Here is a 16,099-nt window from a genome sequence, read left to right as displayed (position 1 = left end):
TTTACGTTTTTAACCCAAGATTATGATGATTTGCTCACTGAGGGCAAATCTTCCTGCGCAAACCACAGCATGCAAAAGGTACATTTAAGTAGGCAAAATAATTAAGTGGAACTTCTGATCAGACAGGATAGCCACCGAACGGTAATGCTTATCGTGAATAATTTGTTCGTGGTAAATGTGCATTCTGTCGGTCACTTTCACTTTTAGTCATCAGGATTGCTGTGATTAACCGGCTTTCACAAATGCACAACACAATTGTCTTAGTTGTGGATTGCGTAAAACATATGCCTCACTTTGATGCATTCGAATAAATGCTGTTGATCTTGTCTAAATAAAGCGATTAGTGAAAGTGTCGGAGGCAGACAACTGCGAACAAAGCACATTTTAGTGTTGGTCTTAATCGATGGAAATAACATTTCTTAACCAAATAATTTTCGAATTTCATGAGTTTTGCGTGTCTCCAATGCTGTCGACTCAATTGTAGCTAGAAATATTCTTTTATTCTCTTCACCAATCATGGAAAATTTAATTAGGATTTCTATAAGAAATCGTCCGCCCCCTATCTGGTCATTTCAAAGTCAAATTCTAACAATTTGGTGGTCTGCTTGATCCTTTTTGGTATTTTCGGCCATTCTCAAGCATAATTCTGTTAAAGTTATATCAAAGACTCGTGATACCAGTCGATAAATAGACAGATTTGCTCTTATAATTGAGACCTTTTTAAAGCCATTCAATATCTCTGGATTCCCATACCGTTCTAAAACCTTGAAAAATCTTGTCGCATTTGAACTTGACAATGTTGATTTTGTGCCCTACATTGTAACTCTTAAGAAAGGTGGGCCCCTTTCTGTGTTGTCTTCTACTTTTTAATGGGAACCATCCTGCCCACAATGGCATTAATTAAGCACTTAATCGAAGGTGTCGAATCAACGTTGAGAGACGCCTTGACAACCTATCAGCACCCTGCCTAGCAATGTATAAATTTACACCTAGTTGTAAGGTTTAAGTAATTTGGAGTAGAAATGCAGCTGCTGTACGCCTTTTTGCTGGTTAGTTTCGTAGTTTGTATATCTGCCACCTCAACCAAGGAAAATGAGGCAGGAGGTCAGGATCAACAAGATAAAGCTAGCAAAACACCGAATTCTGCTTCTCCAGGAGGGTCGAATTCCAAGCTAGACAAAGCGACGGCTTCAAAGGCGATGATGCTTTCGTCTACGTTCTCATTAAAACTGACGGCATTAGCAACCATCATCACAAATATTGTTCTCAATTTCATGTAATCAATTTTTTCCATAATTTCATTGAATAAAGGTGATTTTCCTGGTCATCATCTTCTACAGTATGCTAAATACCTGCTAGTCGGAATGCTGTGGAAAGCCATGTGTTCTAATCTGCCTGATAGCATTAACAAAGTCCACTAATTAATTGAGCCATGAATTACAAGGCGGATGCCACTGTTTGTCCTTTTGCACTTTGTTTCATTGTTAACTACTTCACAGAGTGAAACGGTGCTTGGAACTAGTGCTGTCAGTAGTGCATGGATACTTATCCACTTTGCAATGAACAGAACTTCAAGTGTATTCCAAAAAAGCTGTCTAACAATGCTGCTAGGCTCAAATTTCATTAGATGGTAATGCTGTTACCTGTATCAACATACTCATGTGTCACACCTGACCGCTCTGTTCTGCAAAAGTTAGACCTAGAGGAAAGCTGGGCTCAAGATTTATGGAAATAGCAATCTTATTTTGAGCTCCACTTTTTCATAAGATGCATCGCAAGTATTTGTCATTGAAAGCACAAAGTATAATAGCTGCCCGGGTTGCACTACAACAAGCCCACTAAAAGGCACAACAGCCTGCTAGGTCTTGATCTAATCCTTCGTTTTGACTAAAATTAAGCGCAAAATTGCTGTTAAATTATCAGGTTGGTAGCGCAAATTTAGCCCTCCTTTTCCTTTATAACGCAACTATACTTTAGTCGTTTGACTGACCACTAAAGAAGCCGTTGTAGCTGGAAATATAAGCTCTGAATCATCTTACTAACCAAGGACAACATGAATAAAAATAACTGTTGTAAACATGGAACTGATCACCTTGTTCCATCTACTTACTAATATTTACTGTTACTACAAGCCAGACTCATGTAAAAATGCAGTCTTTTAAAATTTCATTGACTACACAGAGGCAACCCCCCATAATTTCCAACAAATGCAAACGGAGTTTTCTCAGATTTCTTCTACATCAATTTTCAATTATTTGGCAAGGAAAGGAATAAATGTTACCATATTATGACAGCGGTATGATATAAATAAAAGGAATTTTCAAATACTGCATGGACCGAAAATGGGAACATAAGGAAGAAAGAGCTGTACGGTTAGAGCAATGCAGTGTTAAGAGTTTTGTTGTTGGGACAGATAGTGTTGGTTAGCTTCAAATATGCTGGTTTTCGAATTGAGTCAGTCCAATAAAAGGTAGTTCTGTAATATAGTTCATGAACAGATATTTTCCAATCACAAGATGTCCAGTTGAATAGGTTGAAATATATGAGAATATAAAATGACTCTGTTGAGAGTCTGAATCCATTTATTTTCTACGAATAGTTAGTAGTTTATTCGGCCAGAGTATATTCACAATGAATGTCGAGGAGTGTAAGTAGCCTCTAGCCAAAATTATTATTACCCAGCTGATCCCGTCCAAAACACTTCTGAATTTAATGCACATTCAAATCCCGCTTCTATGGCTGGAAATAGCCACTTGTAATTTGACTGTGAGGTAATCGGTAAAAGTAGGTTGATCTTGATCTTGCCAGGGCAATTTTTTGCAGAGAATCAAGCAGAGCAGACAAGAGTAACTTAAACAGCAGCACATAATGCATAATCTGACGTGTGAAGAAAATTGCAATTAATATTTAGATATATTTGCTTTAATTCCACAGAAACACGGATACAGAATTTAGACCAGGAAGCACTTTTTATGATGTCAAATATTACACTTTAATTTATTACGTATTGGCTAATACGCCAGCACGCCAAAAAAATTTGGTTCCTATCCCCTCCCAGTAGAAGCAAAGGGCGTGTTCTACCCTCTTCTCAAACATCATGGAACGGCTCTTGTGAAGGAAAATAGAGGCATACTTCTTAATTTAAAACTCTAAAAATTAGCTCTACAAATCGCTTTAGAATAAAGAATTCGTTAGCTATAATTGTGAAGCAATTTAAATATTTGAAGCAACTCCCAAGTTAATTCACTTTATTTCCAATCTGTGTGGTATTTAACAGACTCATTACATTCATACGCATGATAGATGAGAATCTTAGCTAGTAAAAAGCCTTCTTTCCTAATACAAGGATTAGTAAGCATTAGATTGCAATTTCGATACGTAATAAAAGGGGATTACCCGCTCCCCTTCAGATCATGAATAGAAGGGTCATTCACTATTGAGGGTAAACAGCAATTAAAAACAGCTTTACTACTTGTGAGGTATTTGTGCATGTGATGATGGCTTGCTGTTTAACTGTCTACAAATATTTGGAATGCGACATGTGCATTTCGGGAGCACCGTCTGTTTGTGTCGTTGTATAAGCTGCATCTTCAGTCATTGAATTCATATGTGTGTACACTTTTGGAGCCTCAAACTTGGGTGAAATCCATGCACTTGGACCTTTTGACTACACAAACGAAAAAGTATTAGTAAATTTTGACAAATATTAAAGCATTTCCTTTAGTTTCTTTCGATGTCATTTCTAAGCGATAATGCTGGCCCAAAACAGAGTGAACCATACAATGGATCACAAACTGTACCTTTAAAATTTTGCAAAGATAAGCACTATAAGAAAAGGCAAATTTGGGGATATAAGTCTTAACGAAACAGCAGAAAATGTGTAATAGTTCCAAAAATACCAATTTTATTAGTACACATTGTTTTACACTATAAAAATACTGCCATAAAATTAGAAAACGAATTTCTTTAAATTGCTAAATGTCTGATTGCGGTAATGTCAGAGACGTTGTTAATACCTAGAAAATATAAAGCTACTTGGGTGAAAGTTAAGAACTATCATAACAAACATTGATTATTTTTATTTAGTCTTAGTTAACCAGTCGAATATAGTAAATTTGAGCGCTGAATTAAAGACAGGGTAATTTTTTCACATCCTATATCAGCATTTTTGACGATGATTAAAGAAAAGAACTACGATAGAATGCATTATATTCGCTTCATCTAAACCAGAATAATGGTGAAATATTATAAATTTTCAGCGAACCTGATTTAGTGCTTGTATTTCAGGTTCTGACTACATGAAAGTACAGTGATGAATATTAATCGAAATAGTGAATGAATTGGAGGGATTTTAAAAGCGGATCTGTTCAAAGAATTTACAAAAAGTGTAAATATATGGAAATTACACCTGTTCCAATTTAGTGTTAAAGTGAACAGGCGTAATGTCTACATATTTTATGGAAAAAAATAAAAATTGCAGACTGTTGACGGGTATGCGCTTGGTGGTAATCTTACCGTGCCGTGGAAAGGAATTTTGGCCTTACTTTTAGAATAGAAATAGAACTGGCCTGTAAACAAGTGGGAGAAACAGCGTTGAATCCTAGTTTACGACTTATAAAGTCACTATACAGACAATAATAATGCATTCTAGGACTGCCTGCAAGCATTCTATAGTCAGCATGGGCAATTTGAGAGCGACCTCCGATTACACGATTGCAGACGTCGACATTGATTCGGATGTAAACCAGTAAAATATTCTATTTGATCTACTAAGTCAAGAATAGATCGCCATTAGATTGTCACTATTATTATTATAAAAACCAAAAATAAAAGTGAATGAAACATTTTATAGTCCTTGCCGCAATTGGCAGTTAAAAGATGAAGCCAGTTTAAAAATGGCTAGCTGTAGTATTTAAAGCATTAATTAATAATTTTCTCTACCGATTGCGATGAATAAGATGAGTTACGTTAAAACAAAAAAATTTGAACCTGAGACTTTCTAAAAACATACACACCCTAAAACATCCTGACATTTCGTACAAACCCGTCAATCAAGAACTTCTTATAATAATTCTATTTTTGTAATCTGTGCATTTTGGTGGATAGCTTTCAGTCATTCCAACAGCCCTAGTTGACTAACTTTTACGTCGTGACAGGTCAAATTCGTTAGTAGTGGCTTACGTAAAAAATGAATGTGACCTTAATTCAGAAAGTAATTTGATTTTATTTCATGGTGAATTTGAATTAATTATCATGCTTTAGCATCTGAGTGTGGCATGCAGTAAGCGTCCCTATGCAAATTAGTAGCACTGATTAATCCCATGCAAAGTCGCTAAACTACGTAGAGTAGTGATTATGATGGGAAAGGTGTTGATGTTGTCATATAGTTTTAACAGACGAAAAACTGACAAACTTAGCTGTCCATACCACAGAGGAAAGCATTCTAATTCCCTACTTTTCATCCAAACATCCTTGTAAAATAAAACAGTTATTTCTGTTTTAAAAGGGTCAGCACACATAATTGGGGAATCACAATAATAAAAATCGCATCGCTTCAGCTTGGTGACAGATCTAGGTCTTCCCTCAAAAAATAATTTGTAATTGCAGTTGCGGGTTAATCGTATATTTCTATAACATTGTCAAGAAAAGTGATATGCATTGGAAACTAAAATTTCATCTCGCTACCTATGTGCACATACTATATATGTGTTGAATTTCTAGGTGTCTAAAATGAATTAAATATTGCTCTTTATGCTCTTTACAAATAACTCCCTAAAAGCACTTAAGTGTCCGCATTCTCTTACCATCCTAAAAATATTTATGTATTCTTTAGCAATTTTGCAGAATTTGTCTAAATGTTGCACTTCACTAAAATTTTAGATTTCATAAATTAGCCATTTACGAAACCCATTATATCGTTCTTAATATCCATAGCTATATTTTAAAATTTACACACAGTTTGTTTGCATTATTTCATCTTGCGTTAGGCAAATGTCATAGTTTGAGGTGGACTTCAAATAAATGGCTTCATACTATAACAATTTTACAGTTTGTAGTAATGAAGGAGAGGATTCTCGAATTATAAATTCACGCATATATTTTGTGTGAGCCAGTTTGAATACACATAAATACACGTTGACGCATGAGGCTATACTTGTGAATTTAGTGGAGAAAACGTGTGTGTAATGAAGTTTAATTTTAACTTTAGACAGGAACTCATTATCAAAAATTAACATTTCAAATGGAGAATAGTAATGCATATCATCAAAAATCCAGCCCTATCTTGCCAATAGAGTATGAGCTAGATTCGAGAATTCCAATCGCTAAACTCGTACACTGCAAAACTTTTATTCATTTTAATATGTTTCTTTCATTTTTTTAGGATTTTTCCACTAAAATAAGTGCTCATTATAGTGCATATACGTTTTGCTTAGAAATCGCGGTTCTTATAAAATGCTTTACTGTTAATGTAGTAGGTTAAAAAGAGCAGCAGAATTACTCACGACTGAAAATTGCTGGATATGTTCGTAAAGTGTCAAATAGTAATTATAAGCAAACATTATTGGGGTTTTGGCCTGTAAAATTTAATGAAGTAGAATAGGACGAGTTTTAAATACGCAAGATTTCACAAGAATAGGTCTATGCACTAATTCCGAAAAGTTAGTACGAGACAAATTCAAATATTTTTCTTTTGAAACAGGCATGCTCAATTAATTGTCATTATTATGTACTTGCAAATAAATATATACAAAATGTGCTCCTTCTAAAAAAATTGTCTAGCGTGGTTGCTCGCATTTTGCAATTTTGAATTATAGATTATATCGAGACGTGGAAACACATTGCATAAAGTGAAGAAAAAGATTTATAACGAAGTTTAATTGCTATCAGGCGCAGTGAGAATGCAGGCGACAGTGTTACCACCGTTAATGTTGCTGTTTAGGATACTTTTTGTTCCTCTATAGGAAAAGTCATCTCTAAAATTCCGTGCTTGATAAACAAAGGAATCAAAAGAAAAGGACATGGGCCACTTTACTGGATTACAAACTACTCAACTGGCATTTAGACACTGGTTTTATTTTATTGTTCATAATAATAAACGGTTATTCAAATAATTCCAAACTTGCATTTAATGCTGTTTTGATGGCTTTCCTAGGTGCAATCAATTGGCCAATGTTACAGCAGGAGCTAAAGGAAAGTTGTAGGTTGACGTGTAAACGCTAAAAAAGCAACATCTTTAAGCTCTGGATGAAAAATGGCTGCGACACTTTCCGTGGATCAACTGTAATATTTTGAAAGTCCAAAACAAATTTAGTGGGAGTGAAAACTTATTGAGTTGTATATTGATAAGCTATGATAATATAACAATGTAGGTCACTCATAAATACCTTCCAGCAAAAGTGATCATTGTGGCAGCCGATCTGAATTAAATCGGTTATAAAGTCAATGAAACTTACATAGCATTGCGATGTCTGGAATCGACGAAATATCGTTTGACTGTGGATGTACAGGACGTTGTGGAGTGATTCTTTTATGCGACAATTCTGTGAATAAGCACACAGAGCGAGTAAATGCAGCTTGCATATGCATGATTGCTGACATGAAGAAGTTGACATTTATTGTTTAACTATGATCATTTTGATTTAATATAAAGTTTGCTTATTGAAATATCCAAACAGGCAAAAGAACTGAGATAATACTCACAATGTTTGAATCAAACTCTTCACATTTGAGTGAAGACCACCATTAATTTAGAACTGGAAAAAGCTAATTCTTAATAAATATTTTGGACAGACTGCATTTCTCATTATTGCATTATACCAGAGAAATAACACCACATCTGAGGCTATCAATCTAAAAGGATAACTTTTTACATTTCACAGCTCCTTGAATCATAAGTGTCTAATACTGTATAGAAAGCATTGACAAGAAAACCATTACCCAATAAATTTCCTAGGAAATGCATTAAAAAATATTAGTTACACTTGATAATAACTGAATCTTTGTCCGACAAAAGATTTGGAGGTGGGAATATTAGTAGAATGGGCGGTAAAGCAGCAATATTATTGTCGTTTCTTAATACCATAATATCAGAACAAGGCAATAATGTCATTTTTTTGTCTGACCTTAATGGAACGGAAATTTTTTAGCATTTGGAAGTAGATATAAATATATTTTTAATGTAATCAAAATAAGCTTCAAGTGATTACTTCTGCAAACAAGTTCGGTGTGTTTAAATTGTGAACACAAATAGGAGTGTAGATCAGAGTAGGTTAATGATAAAGTTTTACCTTGTATGAATTAGCCCCAATAACTCCTTAAATACAGTAGTAGCTCAGATAAAAGGCACCTATTCATGTGTAACCGTCAAGCTTTCGCCACAATCGTAGAGCGCTAATAAAAAGACGAGAGTTGTACATTGAATAAACAGCAATTGAAGGCAGCAGCATTCTTTTTTCCCTTTTGGTTTATTAATATGTTAGAAAATGTGAACAGTTTAATTCAGGCCTGATACTGGGATTGCAGATCCAAAGAATCAAGGAGTAGACATTTGATAGCATGAAATGTCTACTCGAAATTCTGAAATCAATTTCACGGATTATTTAATTTCACCCTTACATTGAAAAATATTGAATAGCGAAAATCAACGGTCTTCATTTATACCACTTATTCGAAAAACTGCAGAGAGCAAAAAAACGCGTCTACTCATGAAACTTACAGTAATCTGTTCATAAAGGTTTAAGTAAAAAACTACAAAATATGTAGGCATGAGTGTAATGTACCTTTGTTGTACGAGGCTTGAGCAGTTAATTTAGTAGGTAGCATCTTTTTTTAACTCTAGGTACTCATGGTGTTAACCTTAATGAAGGTCTAATATTATTTGTAGAGCGTTACAAGTAAATCTCTTCCGTTTGGAACTACCATGATTTTGATTCGCCTAGAGCCTTGACAATCAGTTAGGCCTTTTTGTCTGAGACGAGTTTAGTACACGCACATCCAAGTGTAAACGCATTATATGTACCAAATTTAAGTGTAAATATTGAGATAATGTTCCAAAGATTATTTTCAATTGAAGGCACGTAAAGTGGTTCCATGATTAATAATTTTGCTAGACTTGACTAAAAAAGAACTCCACATAGAATGGTGCTCATTTAGATTTGCGGTTATCGGAGCAGTTGGCGTACTCGGTGGTTCACTTCACGCCATCTTTTATCGCCATGTGCATGAATCTCATGCCATGGACGCAATATTAACTGATCCGCGAATTTAATCTGCTACCAGTTGACCACAGTGGAAGGACAGGGCTATGTGAGGTACATTGAAGCTCACCAGCATTCCACGTTTGAATCTTGAGTTAGCTGTTTTGGTTGTAGCCTTCCTTAAGATAATTCTTTACGACATTTTGTCCTAGCAAAAAATACCTCTATTAAAGTTTAGTCAGATGCAGTTTGTTTAAAAAAAATTGCTTTTTCCAGATCTGCGCAGCGGCTCACTTTCAGTCGTACAAATTTTGAGTACTTTGCTAGTCCAAAAACGCCTCACTTACTATAAAATTAGGTATTATTATCCCCTACAAAAATTTAAACCACAAGCGTTAATAAATACCTAAGGAAAGAGCTTTAACTTTTTGAATTAAAAGTTTTCAGGATTAAAAAACACTGATTTTACAGATTTTATTTTGCTAAATTATTTCATAGCATTTGTGTAGACAGTTTAAACTCGTCAAAACGGATACAAATTTCACTTATGCATACTTTAATGAATTGTTAAATTAAGCTTTATAAACTGCCTACAGTATAATTCAGAAGCTAATATAATTTTCTGTTCTCATACTCCGTTTGAGTAAACAGGATGTGTGAATGGCATAAGTTTCATGCCTATTGATAGCTGCTAAGACCGTGTATAGTTATGGCATGAAAGTGATCCAAACGCTCTGCATCTGTCCAACTCAAATTCACCAGAAATCTCGCGAAATTTTGGCTAATCTCTTGCCAGGGTGCTAACTTTAAAAAGAAGAGACACACGGAGATAAGTGCTTACATATCTACAACAGCGCTGGCAGAGAATGCGTGAATGATTGCATCTACTTCATCCAAAGGACCAGGTTCATAAACATCGTCAACAGCGTCACAAGCAACAATGTCGACATTAGCATAAAATTTAGTGACAGTGGCTGTCTTAACATTGGTAACAAGCAATTATATGATCAGCACAAAATCGTCAACTGCACTAATATATATTAGAAGCAAGCGCCACTAAAATGCGAAAGGTTGCAATCTCGAACACAAGCTGATTTTATTTTTGAGTCAATTCTAATGAATGTTAAATTATCAGCACTCTTAAAATGCTAATTCCACCATTGATTTATAACGCAGTGAATACCTTTTTAATTCCGCATTAGAAAAAACAAAACTGTGTCTCTTATACTCATGCAAAGCTTTTTGGTAGTCGTCTTTATAAGTGGTTAGGGATTTGAATAGTTATTTAATTGTTAAATAGAAGTACACAGAGGAAACTGAGCAAATCTATTATCATCTGAACTAGAATGTTTGACAATGGAAACAATTAGAGTAAAGTTAACTTTGTTATAATATAGCAAATGTTTTTTAAGAATGCCATAAAGACCTTGAAATCTATCCTACTTCATTAACACGTCGATCTCAAAAATCTACTCATTATTATAAGTAGTTGCGGCTTTATGAAGGGGAGTAAAAATCAGGAGCTAAAAAGTGCGCATTAGCAATAGCTAGTAAATTACACTTTTTCCAGAATACATTGCAACACGATTAAGAATTGGCTATTGAAGGGCATAAAAGCATTGCTTAGCGTCTCAGAGTGACAAAATCGGGGCGCACAAGCATGCTTTAAGTTCGAAAACCGTATGCAATATTTTGCAAAAAAACTCCCAGAACAAATTCCACCGGCCGTTCGTGCAGCCATATAAGAAATTATGCTACTTTGCATGTCAGAAAACACTCTGGTACTAAGGCAAGTATGCATTTAACAACAGGTTTCATTAACTTCGTCCATCTTTATCCCCATGTCGATGTTGCACAATTCACGATTTCGGATAAAATCGCACCAAAGCGCAATAGCGCAAACATTTTACCTGATTCTATAGCATAGACAGTCTATCAAATTTTCTCCCCTTTGAGGATTGAAGACAGAAATGCTTCATTATTTACCAGTTGAAATGGTACTAGCAATATTTTTCCATAATAGGATAAGTTTACTTCCAAACGCATATTTCTACCCAGTATTATGATAGAAACCTGAAAAAAATTCGACTTTTTTGTTGTACAAAATGTGCATGTTCCTACAAATTTAAGAGTTTCTTTTATATTATTCCGAATTCTTGTAATGTGACTAGACAAAACCTTACTTTATATTTGTAGGTTATTCATTAATGGAATCTCTACTGATAGTTCCTTCTTACCTTGCGTCTGTATAATAAGACAAAAGAATACCAACACTTTCCAATGTTTGTGCATAGCCTCTTATGTTGCTTATTTTGATTTGGTTTGCATCAATCGTTTGATAGCAAACGAGAGCAAAGTGCATTCTCTTGTGGCCCCTTAGTAAAAAGGAAGCGACGTCCTTCAATAAAATACTTCCCACATAAAGCAAAGCAAAGTAACCAAATTCATGATGTCATCAGAGCAATCCATCAAAGTTGATGGATTTAAGCACAGCAAATACAATGAAAGGCAGTTAAGCTCCTGATTAACACAAGTGGAAATAGGTACTCATATAATTTGGGATTTTACTTCAAAAAAATTCTTTTTTTCTACTTGTTCAAAGTTTCCCTAGGCGGCGTTTATAAACACACGGAAGGAAGAAAATTTTCTTTCATCTTACTGTACGGGAGATGATTTCGATAACGCCATTCTTTTTTAGAGCTAAATAAATTGGCTGGCTTAATTCATGGAGACAGTTTGGTTTTTTGGTCTTGCCAAGTGACGGAATACATCTTTGTCTGTTTTACTTGCAAAAGGTGTACCATTGTCAGTGTAGCATCGCTAGAATTCTTGTCAGATTAACACCCCTACGCAACTGCGATATTTGCACAGGCTTGTCAATTTGTTTAGTCTGCTTGTCCGATGTGAAATCAGTTTGCGATGATCAAGGTAATAGACTTGTTTATTTAAAGCAGGTGTCACGTTGAAATGCCAAATTTAGGGATTGCACTAAAATGAAGGTAAAAATAATTATGGGGATGGTGCTGTAAAGAACTTTCCAATGGGCAAGAAACAAAAAGTAGTTTGATTTGCAAAGTTGAAGAAATTCAAGTATAAATGTAAATACCAGGCATAGAACTGCACTGATTCACATACACGTTGCCGGAATTTTAATTTGAGGCTGTATGCAGTGGAATTTACGCAACTAGTGGTTTCAAGTTAGATGATCTATCATTACCACTCTCAATAACCTCATGCATATAAGCACTATTAACTGATGTGGAAACTTAAACTACTACACAATCTGGGCCGTGGGAGGACCGCGTCACCATTTCGCATTTAAATATTGCAGCAGCTGGTAAGCATGTCCCCATCTTTATCAAATTTCTCCCTAATTTTTGAATGGGAATTTCTTGCTATATTTATTGCAGGCAAATTATTCAAATCCCACTCTCTTTCCATGTTTAAGTCGCAAGCAGATAAACAGGTAATATCAAATTTAATCCACTTTAGGGGCTCATAGGATGCAAATGGAACCAAATTCATTCGCTATACTTCGAGTAGGTCTATTCGTGCGACTAAAGTTAGCGCAAATTAAATGACTTGATCGCATGCTGTACGTATACAGTGCAAGTGCACCTAAACTGAGAATTGTTGCCTACATATCCTTAATTTAACTTTTAAATGCCCTGTAAATGGGCAGCCAACTTCAGTTTTGAATACTTTATTAAATTTCCCATGACGTGAGAAGAGTACAGAGTCTCTTGCATCCAAAGCTTCTACTTTGTACCTAAAAATACACATGCTTCAATATTCAATTTTTTCCACTTTGAGAAAAAAACGCATTAATAAATTCAATTTGGTAGCTAAAATGGCGAAAAATAATATAAATACGGAAATTACTAATGTTGTGACAGTGAATTACATCTTACAGACAAGATAAGAGTCGAAATTGAATTCCCTGATTACTAAAATCGTGCTTTGTATAAATCTGACTTGTTTACAAAGACTACTCAAAAAGTATATATTAAAGTGGGTCGCTGCTTAAGTGCAGCTTATCGTGTAAGTTACTCAACGTAGGTGCTGATTTGTAAGCTAAGAAAAGCAGCTGTCAAATATATGGCGTAAATTTTATGCTTTTGCTTTAACATTCATCTCTTTTTGAATGCAAGCTATAGTAGTTTTAGCATGGTCTTTAAAAAGGAGATAAGTTTATATTGTCAGATACATAGTACACAATTAAAATGAAAGTCCACAGGATTTGCATGTCTTTGATAGAAATGTGAGTTTTGCAAGCAAACTGCCTTGTAATCGAATGTATGTCAATAAAATACATCAAGAATTTCTGGGACACCTTCCAGTCATTTCAAAGTAAACCAGAAAATTGTATAATTATCAGTAGTGAATAAAAGGGCAAAATCACTTTTTGCTGAAATACAAATGGTAATGGAATGTCTAGTGAAATGAAGCAGGAGGAATGGCAAGGAAAGCCACTCGATTTTACCTTATAAATATCTGTGGCTTTGCGTTCAAGCCACAAATTAACTTTCCATTTTGAAATGAACTTGTTCGACATAGCAGAACTAAGTGCTTACTTTTACTCCATATTTCGGCACCTATGTCGCTTTCTTCATAATCAGACTACGTGACTGCGCCACTGGCACCACCGACGTCATGCACCATACCTTGGCATCTTCACACACACAATAGAAATGGCTCTATTGATTAGCACACACACGCTTACCACATGGCACATGCAGATTTTAGAGGGTACTAAATTACTTGCGTGTATCTTTTATTGCATAACATCATCTTTCCCTTTAGATTCGTGCGCATTTATGTCTAAAACAAGAATAAAGGAATGGAGTTGTGAGTTTGTGATATTCAGCCATTTGCAGGTAATGCAATAGATTGTTACTTAAATTATTAATAAAGAGCCTAGCTTTTAGCAAAAAAGCCTCGTCGAGTGGCGACATCTAACTCAGTGATAGATATTTACTTAAATCAAACTCTTCCGATTTATTAAAGCTTGCGTCAAGTGTTAACTCTCACGGCGGAAAATACATCGGTTCGTGCATCCTAAATGCCCGTTATGTTGTAGCTTGGTCCACTGAAGCGAAATTATAGTTGGAATTATTCAAACATTGCCTTATTTTTTATTATCATTTACATGCATATTAGAACAAGAAAAATTCATCCTAAAGCAAAATTATCTTTTTCTAACACAGCGAAATAAATGAAAGTGCTTGAATGAATCCATCCGGTTCAGCACCGGCTTCCACGAATGCAGCTTAGGCAGCAGCATTGGAATTCGCCACCACCACTTGGATAAAGATCCCATAAGTACCAAAATGTGTTCGAAAGCCCTTTACTCCCACCTGTTCATCTGATATTTCTAAGTTTGTTTTAAGCCGAAAGTAAGGAATCCTTTGGCATATCAGAACACTTTTATATTCCAGCACAAACTAGTTCTCCGTATCAGGAAAGAAACAGTACGACAGTCCAAGACTCTAATTTATTATGTAGAAATTTATGCATTTGCTCTGCTTCTATGGACACTAAATAAAAAGTACAGAGCATCTGGACATTTGTTTGACGTAAATCTAAATTTTTGCAATATCACTTAACTAATTTTTATTCCCACTGATAAGCTCTTCATTTCCAACTTCCCTATTTTTAACTTCTACTCAACTTACTTCCTTATGATTAAGTGTATAAACACAAGCGCTAACATATTCATGCAAAATTTGTGTAGTTATTAAAAATGGTCCTGTTTGAGTTTTGCGATTTGCCACACATGCGGTAGGTAGGCAAATGCGGATGCAGTGATTTCTACTGTGGAGTCCTCGGCCGAAGAATGAATGAACTAAAAATGTTCTGCCTGCATGTAGTAAGGCATCAGGAGAGACTTCACGATGCCTTTAGTGCTGAGAAAGAGTGCCAAGAGCTCTTTAAAGCAGTTTAAACAAGTGACTTTTAAAAGCAAAGCTATCAGTATCCCTTAATGGTCATTTCCAATGTTGAAATTGGGGCCGTAAAATCCCTTTATCCATAGTATCACGGTGTTTTGATTAGATACAATTCCTTCTCCTCTACCCATTTAAAAGCTTTTCAAGCAATTGTCATTATAACTGATCAAAAAGGAAAGCCTTTTCTCCTGCTGTACTGGATTAAAATATCATTCACTTCATTTCTGCCATTCAAGTGATTTAATATTAAAGTCCAACATATGTACATTTTCGACGTCAATGGAGGGCCTTTAGGCAGAAGAAATTTCTATTCATCGCTCAGGTTTTAAATAATTTGACTAAAACCGCTCCCTCTAAAAATGGTTGCCAACCATCCAATCATTTCGGAGTCGAATTAAATATATTCACTTGGTCCAAAAGGTTGTTGGATCTATTTTAAATATTCGTAAGCTGTTCTAGAAACTATGCCAATTTTATCAAAACCAAGCATCCATAATACATTTTGCCAAAGTCACACATTTGCCGATAAAATTGAGCCTGTGCAGCGACACTATATCGGCAAATCCCATTGTTAAACTAAAGAAACGAAATTCCCACAAAATATTTAGGAGATAAGGCAAGAATATACGCCCTACATTGTGCCTTTTTCGTAGCTTACACCCTCTAGCAGGCATAATATGACTCCATGAAGAAACTTTAGTTCTCTCTGTAAACACGTTAATTGGTAACTTCAGTCGTCGCTATCAAATCAACGCTAAGAAACGCCTCGGTAACCAATCAGCAGCCCCACCTACCATGCATAAATACCCGCATATTCCTGGTAATTGTGCAGTCGTAATCAAAATGATCCGCCTAATTGCTGCTTTATTGGTTGCCATTGTCGTTGTAGCTGTGGTAGTCCCTGCGAAAAACATTACCATAAACATTCACAACCACTGGAAACGGTGAGAAGTC

At 35.3% G+C, this 16,099-nt stretch overlaps 4 protein-coding genes across 4 annotated transcripts in view; 2 read left to right on the top strand and 2 right to left on the bottom strand. All coding sequences in view use genetic code 11, as the record gives it.

The window, feature by feature from the left end:
* Window positions 1-416, bottom strand: part of EGR_10664 (hypothetical protein) — a gene marked incomplete at both ends in the record, with an annotated part of 13,011 nt that extends 12,595 nt beyond the window's left edge. Inside the window, one exon of the mRNA XM_024499913.1 lies at window positions 294-416. Coding sequence (XP_024345676.1) covers window positions 294-416 — 123 coding nt within the window. The remainder of the gene's footprint in view (window positions 1-293) is intronic.
* Window positions 417-578: 162 nt separating this feature from the next.
* On the bottom strand, window positions 579-2,102 carry EGR_10663 (hypothetical protein; the record flags this gene model as incomplete). Its single annotated transcript, XM_024499912.1, has 2 exons — window positions 579-812; window positions 2,040-2,102. 2 exons carry the CDS (start codon window positions 2,100-2,102, stop codon window positions 579-581), a joined length of 297 nt encoding a protein of 98 aa, XP_024345675.1.
* A 2,577-nt stretch (window positions 2,103-4,679) lies between these two features.
* On the top strand, window positions 4,680-10,071 carry EGR_10662 (hypothetical protein; the record flags this gene model as incomplete). The annotated part of the gene is made up of 2 exons (XM_024499911.1): window positions 4,680-4,739; window positions 9,994-10,071. The coding sequence occupies 2 exons, from the start codon at window positions 4,680-4,682 to the stop codon at window positions 10,069-10,071; spliced, it is 138 nt and encodes a 45-aa protein (XP_024345674.1).
* Window positions 10,072-13,930: 3,859 nt separating this feature from the next.
* The window catches only part of EGR_10661 (hypothetical protein), a gene marked incomplete at both ends in the record, with an annotated part of 9,368 nt that continues 7,199 nt past the window's right edge, over window positions 13,931-16,099 (top strand). Inside the window, 2 exons of the mRNA XM_024499910.1 lie at window positions 13,931-14,074; window positions 14,588-14,773. Coding sequence (XP_024345673.1) covers window positions 13,931-14,074; window positions 14,588-14,773 — 330 coding nt within the window. The remainder of the gene's footprint in view (window positions 14,075-14,587; window positions 14,774-16,099) is intronic.

The sequence above is a fragment of the Echinococcus granulosus genome, assembly GCF_000524195.1.
Source record: "Echinococcus granulosus chromosome Unknown EG_S00248, whole genome shotgun sequence".
NCBI lineage: Eukaryota > Metazoa > Platyhelminthes > Cestoda > Cyclophyllidea > Taeniidae > Echinococcus > Echinococcus granulosus.
Note: the sequence above shows the minus strand (reverse complement) of the source record. Positions and strands in the feature narration are given on the sequence as shown.